The sequence below is a fragment of the Epinephelus fuscoguttatus genome, linkage group LG19 (genome assembly GCF_011397635.1).
Source record: "Epinephelus fuscoguttatus linkage group LG19, E.fuscoguttatus.final_Chr_v1".
NCBI lineage: Eukaryota > Metazoa > Chordata > Actinopteri > Perciformes > Serranidae > Epinephelus > Epinephelus fuscoguttatus.
Genome location: NC_064770.1, coordinates 19,212,001 through 19,218,944, shown reverse-complemented (window position 1 = coordinate 19,218,944; position 6,944 = coordinate 19,212,001). Strand labels below are relative to the sequence as shown.

The following is a 6,944-nucleotide window of genomic DNA, read 5'->3' as shown; positions in this document are numbered from 1 at the left end:
CACCCCCTAGTGGACATATAGGTAATAGGATTCTAATTTTTTTCCTCTTGCCATGAGCATTCACTCTCACTGCTTCACTGCTTTATACAGGTTAAAACACAGTTTAGAACCTGTAGTTTAGTTTGTTTAGACCTGTAGAATAAAAGCAGTGGTGGAATTTAACTAAATACTTTTATTTAAACACAAAATTTAAGTACAATTTTGAATTTTTATGCTTCTTTAAAGCTCTACTCCATGCCATTTTGGGATTTATTTGACAGCTTTAGTTAGTAGTAATTTGTTTTTTACTTTTGCATTGATTCAGATGATTAATACAAAATATAAATCAACTAATAACTCATGATATTTTTTACAGGCTTAACTACCCATTAAGGAGTTGAAATTAGCTCCACCTTTACCAGCTGCAGCATTAGTGATGCTTACACACTGATGCATCTCTAATTATAATCCAGTATAATATATATGATAATGAAAGGACACATTTCACATAACGACTCTGAGTATATTTTTATGCTTATAATACTTTTACTTAAGAAGGGTTTAGAATGCAGTGACAGTGTGGGTATTGCTACTTTTACCTTAAATTAAGTCAAAGATCTGGGGCCATATTCACTAAGTTTCCTAGTACTAATAGTTGATCCAAGTGATGAAATTCTTATTCTTAGATTTATGACGTTTTGTTCGAATTTTCCCTCATAGTTAAGACTAGGTCCTGGTAAGGATGAAAGTTATTAACATAGCATCTTAGACCTTAGTAGAGCTCCTAAGGTGAAAATCTGTTGGGCGCATGGAGGAGGACTTTTAGGACTTTCTAATTTGTGTGGTTGAAATCATTAGGGATACGCACACATTTCCCACTCAACGCTATAACACCAGAAATAAAATGATCACAACACTAAGATATTTAGAAGACTTGAAAAATGCACCAGTGCAGCAGCAATTACTTGAGTCTGTCTCAACCTTCCATCAGCAGAGTGATCACACTAACAGTGACAACACTTTCACAGTCAGCAGTTCATCTTATTTCCACTGGGTGCCCACGCCTTACATGCACACAAAAGGGTGTGTCTGTGACAACCAATCACATCTGTTAAAAGAATGTGTCACATCTGGCAACGGGGGTCAACCACACCTCCTCACTAAGGTAAAGCTTTCTGTCCCTTTCCTTGCTCAGAGTACTTTCCTAAATCACTCTCAAGCCATGACCTTATAAAAAAATTTTAGGCTACGTTGAGAGCTCTCTGCGAGTATCAGTATCTCAGAATGTTTGTGAATACAGCCCCTGAATACTTCTTCTACGACTGACTGGAGCACATATAGCCTATAAATCCTCTGCTGACATCTAATGGTGATCTTTGCATCTAAACTCAGTCTCCAATTATTTTACAACATGTAAGACAGAGATACTTTGATTGATATTGTAGCAGTGTTATAGTCAAGACCACCCAAACTGAGACCAAGCCGTGACAAGACCAGACCAGTGCAAGTCTCACACTGCATGACACACTTATGATAAAAAGTGGAACATACAAATCATAGGCACTCCTCAAATTATTCTGAAACATCCACATTTCTGTAAAAAAAATACCTACAGAAAACATAAAGATTCTTCTTCATTCTCCTCTTATATTGCCATGTATACAGTATGCTATGTGTGTATAGGTGTGCCAAGAGAGATGTCTTGATAAATAATCAAAAGTCATTGCAGAGGTAGTTTTCAAGTGTGGGAATTTTCCTTTCTATGAGCAAAACAAGTACAAAAATCACAAGGGGCTGAAATCAGCTGATTCAACACTTCAGTTTTGCTCAGGCAGTTTAGTGATATCGCCCCAGTTGTGGCCTTGACAGTCTTCCTGAGTCCTCTTTGTCCTAGACCGAGACATGAGTAAGTAAAAATGCACCCTAAAGGTGGTCTTGAGACCAAAACGGATCTCAAGTATACTGTAATATGGCTTCATTGTGCTGGCAGTCTCTGCTGTGTATGATCTGTGTACTCAATATTGTTTTGGAAAGTCAAACATTTTGATAAATGTCAGACGGAAGAGAGAATCTGTCAGGGAAACTTCTCTAGCAAAAACATCAGTGTGTTTTATAAGAAGCTCAACATTACTGTGTATCCACCAATGATCTCAATATGTCTGATTTAAAAATAAAAATAGCTTTTTTTCCCACAGAGATGCTGCTGAGGCATTTTTCCTGAACCACATTTAAGTGTTTTCTTTGATTTATGTTGTTTTGCGGAAATAATGTCTGCACAAGTTTCCATGTCCTCAAACTGTAGCCAGATGGTGCTATTTTTTTATCTTTAAAGTCTGCCTGTTCACAGCCTGGATTAATGTTCATGAAGAGCATATCATCAGGCGATTTTACTGAGAAATACTTTTATTAGAAGTTATATGTACAAAATAATGATGGTTGTTTGAGCTGTGCTTTTTCCTTCACTAGCACAGCATTCTGTAATTAAAATGATATCATGTCAAAATGTGTGTATGTAGTGCTGACATGTTTCACCAACACTCATGTTTCCCTGGGGTGAATAGGGTGTTTTGTAAGTCACAGTGCCTCCAAGTGGTAGAATTGAGCTACTACAAGGAACTGTGGGCGTGAAAGAAGGTCAACACTTAATCATTTGCTAGCCAGCATGCCATTCTGTTAATGTATCAGCTATATGAGCTCAGAGTAAGACAACTGAACATGGATTATGCTTGTTTCATTTTGTTTTTACTCACTATTTATCATATATCTTAAAGATATAGATATGAATGTGTGTGTATGTGATAGCGAGAATAAGCGAGCGTGTGTTGCTCCAACAAAGTTCAGTTGTACAATAAAGGATCTGTCTATACACGCACATGACTCATTTAACCAACCTGTGTAAATTCCATGTGTAACTGGAGCGTTCAACAGCGAGAATAATTCACTTCAAAGGGTTTATTTAGAAGAATACTGACAAAAATGCAAACTGGGGTTTGTACAAAGCGAATTAATCACAGGACACACTTGCAACACAAAGTAGGCTATACATTTCAAGAATAGTAAACAAAAAAAGCACCATTTTCAAGACTCGATTACAAAATGAAAAACATTTTTTTTATTTGGCATATCAAGTAAAATGATAATTCAGAGGAAAAGAACTTCAAGGGTTTATTAAGACTTCTTATTGGGTTTTTTTTTTATTAATTTCTGAGGATTTTCTCATTTCCTTCAACAGATATTCTATGTAAGGCACATGGTTCAAAGCGTAGGACACACAAAAAACAAAAACAAACCAAAAAAAACCCAGACAGTTTTATTAAAAAGCTTGATACTCTGGCAGTTTAAGCGACATCTCTTTGGCACAGCTGCATGATTTGTGAGAGACAACAAAACTCTATCACGTAAATGGGCATGACAATGTTAACTTGACAACACTATGTACAAATTGTATGTAAAAATGTTATAAATATGTCTAAAAACCACAGACACTATGTACATCTTTGTACTGAAGCGAGGCAGGATTACTCGTCTTTGTGATCACACATGATGGATTTGTGGGTGCCAGCATGCAACAAAAGTCAATATGTCTCCAACACATTCATAAACACATTTGGAAGACAATCTGTCACCGTGGGAAACACGTGTGGTGACGCTCAGCCTTTGTCAGAATTCACAAAGCAAACAGGTGTGATGTTTCTCAGCATGTGATGGAAATATACGGTGATGGATACTGAAATACAGCAACAAAAAAATAAAGTCTCCAGCTGTGATAAATGTCTCCATTTTGTGTTTACAGTTATTGGTGACACATGCACTTTTGTTGTACTGTTGGGATGTCAGTCCATGGTCTGTGGGCAGTAGGCACAGTGCGATGTTGTTGTGAGGGGGCTTCCGAGCTTCCCCTCCTCTTTCCCACTCCGCTCCTTCTCTCATTCTTTCTTCCTCAGGACGATATAAATGAGGCCGCTGATGAGACAGAGAGGGAAAGCCACCCAAGCCAGCACGTAGGCGTAGCCGAACTGTGTGCTGCCGGTTCCATCATCCGGACTCATCACGGTGTAGATGATCGCCGCGCACATCACAAACACACCTAGAAGGAGCCCAGAAGAAAAGGAGAGGTGAGGAGGATCTGAGAGTGGATGATCTCACGACTCCACCCGCGACTGCTCGGGGTGTGACCCTTCAAGCATGTGATGAAGTCATACTCACTCGCCAAGATCTGGAAGATGGCAGTGAAGAAGAAGCGTCCGCCCTTGACCAGTTTGAACAGCTGGAACACGAAGGCGATGAGGGAGAAGAAGCAGAAGAGCAGGGAGAGGATCATGAGGGCTTGCACTGCCTGGATCCAGTCTAGAAGACAAAGATAGAGAGCATGAAGTTAAACACATATTCAGAACGTTTCCAATGAAGGCACGATACATAATTTTTTCCCCCAGGAATGCCAACAAACCTTCATTACTAGCTGGCTTGCAGTGGTAGCCTACATCAGTTGTCATGCAGTTGTACCATAGATCCGTGCTCCCATCCCCACCTACAGACCAGGCCTGGGAAACACAACAACACAGAAACTTTTAAATACACTGCAGCATCCACAGCTCAAGTACAAGCCTATACAACTACAACACCCAACACAAATGACGGTCAATGATCAGTACAACACAGCAGCTAGAGTCTGAGCTATCATATTCACACCACACATTGTTAAAGTGGACTGAATAAAGCGTGGCAGGACAACTTACACTGGCTGCTGTGGACACAATGAGAAGAATGAGGATGATTAGGTGCAAAATGAGCACTCCGAGCAGGATGAGCAGCATTTTTTCAAGTAGATCTAGAAGGACACATGAGACAAAAAAAAAAAAAAAAATCAATCCACAGGAATTTACCATCCCTCCAAAAGAAAAAAAAAACCCTGTTGGGCGTACATTTTAACACCACCTCATCTCGACACCAGATGGCGCCATTTCCTCACTTCTGCCCCAACCGCAATGTTTACCTCAATGTGAAAGTATCCCCTTACACTCAAACGTAGAAAAAGAAAGAAGGAAGGAACTATAATTTCTTCCCGATGCTTCTAAAATGGTCAATGTTGAGTTTAAAGTCGGGCAGCAGTAATGAAACCAAATCGATTCCTCGGGTTGATTTCACGACACTGAACTCCTTTTGAAATCCATTTTTCAACAAATCCAAATGATTTAATTACAGCTCATTACTTTAAGCAATGCGCGTTTGCATAATGAGTGAAAAGAGCTCGAGAGAGAGCAAGAGAGAGGGGGGAAATGAGGTCGATTGAAGGAGAGGAAAAGGCTGATTCACGACTAATCGATGCATGCTGCTGGAAAACAAACTCAGCCCATCTGCACGGAAAAACATTCCAGCGTAATGCCGCCATACGTGCGCCCCAGCCTTCACCGCTCCACTCTCCACTGTGCGTAAATCTACAACGCTGATAAAAAAGGAGAGCGAATCTAGTGACGCGTTTGAGCCAAAGGTGCGTTTTTGCGTCTTTAAAGTAAATCCAAAGTCGATTTTTAAAGTCCAGGGGTGAAGTCCTGTTGTGTGAGTGGAAAAAAAAGTCAATGACAAAAAATCACTGACTATAACAAAAAAAAAAAGAACTCCAAACACATTACTCCAACTTACAGAGGCAAAGCAAAGAGTTTCCGTGGAAATAGGAGTGCTGAGGAGAAGAGTTTGAGGAAGGGATCAACGAGGTTCTGCTTCTCTCGACTTTCTTTCTCTGGAGCTACTATTCCAGATGTGGCTCACACACCCCAGTCAGGCTCTTTCTCCGCCTGAGAAACACCGCCCTGCAGGCCCTGCACGTCACCAGAGGCCCGTCCTAAAACTTTTCCTTTTTTTTTTTTTCATTCTCTTCCTCTTCTTCCTCCCGCTGCAGCCTATCATCTGGATTGTTCTAAACTCCACAGGATTGTATAGAGAATCCTATGCTATTATTGTGCAAACCACAAAGCCTTAAAAATGCATCTGTGACTGTCTCTGTATTTATGCCCTAAAAACATCCATTATTTCACCCCTTGTAATAAAATATCATTATGACATAACCAAATTTCAGTGAAGGCATGTCTATAATAATCAGTCATTTTATAATTCATGTCACTAGTGCATTTATAATGTAATGTTTCCCAATAAAAGGCCTCCTATGATGTTCACTCTTCACATACATCTCCGCGTATGTTTTTTCTTCGCAGGCCACACCTGAAATCCTAACAATCTGACAAGCTGTCAGGACAGTCAGGATGACTCTTGATGACCTTGTTCCAGATGGTTGAAGGTGGCTGGACAGACCCTGCTGACCCCCACTGACTGGCTGAACTCAAATGTGCACACTGAGCTTCATAAACTAGACATCCAGCAGTGCTCTGTCCAGATGGTGTGCGTGCATGTGTGTGTGTGCGCTTGCATGTGAACACACCAGCCCTCTGGAGGCCCCGCGGTATGCCCAGAATGCCTGTGTGTGAAGCAGGCCTCCTGTTTACTCCCGCGTCTGCAGAGAGAAGGGAGAGTTTGTCCAGTGCCAAAGGGAGTTACCACGGTGCAATGTTTCGGTCATGCTAAATTGATGGAGCCGGCTTGGATCTCCATGCACACATGATTCAAGGGTGAGTGACAAAGATCGGCCCGCCTCAGCCCTTCGCCGTGGCTCTGCATCCCTCATTACACCGTGGTCTCAGGCCATTTCCTCACAAGCGACAAAGCTGTAAACCAAACCAGAATGCAAATGACAACATTGACAAAAGCACACATTTGCTGCGTCTGAAACCACCCCCAGTCCAAACGTGATTGTGATCAGCTGCTGCAGTCAGACGAGCACAGCTCGTGCCGTTCTCCCTCTCCTCTCCCTTGCAGTTTTTGGCTCATCAGGTGGATTCCTGCGGTCTGTGTTTGTAAACACGCAAGGGGAGGAACTGTGAGCTGCTGCCCAGGCTCGCTGTGGGATGCCGGGT

At 41.3% G+C, this 6,944-nt stretch overlaps 1 protein-coding gene across 1 annotated transcript; it reads right to left on the bottom strand.

Annotated features, from left to right (window-relative positions):
• Positions 1 to 2,916: 2,916 nt before the first annotated feature.
• Positions 2,917 to 5,779, bottom strand: pmp22a (peripheral myelin protein 22a). Its single transcript, XM_049561992.1, has 5 exons — positions 5,620 to 5,779; positions 4,716 to 4,807; positions 4,427 to 4,520; positions 4,186 to 4,326; positions 2,917 to 4,066 (listed from the first exon to the last, which is right to left on the bottom strand). Exons 2-5 carry the CDS (start codon positions 4,791 to 4,793, stop codon positions 3,906 to 3,908), a joined length of 474 nt encoding a protein of 157 aa, XP_049417949.1. The 5' UTR covers positions 4,794 to 4,807; positions 5,620 to 5,779; the 3' UTR covers positions 2,917 to 3,905.
• Positions 5,780 to 6,944: the final 1,165 nt, after the last annotated feature.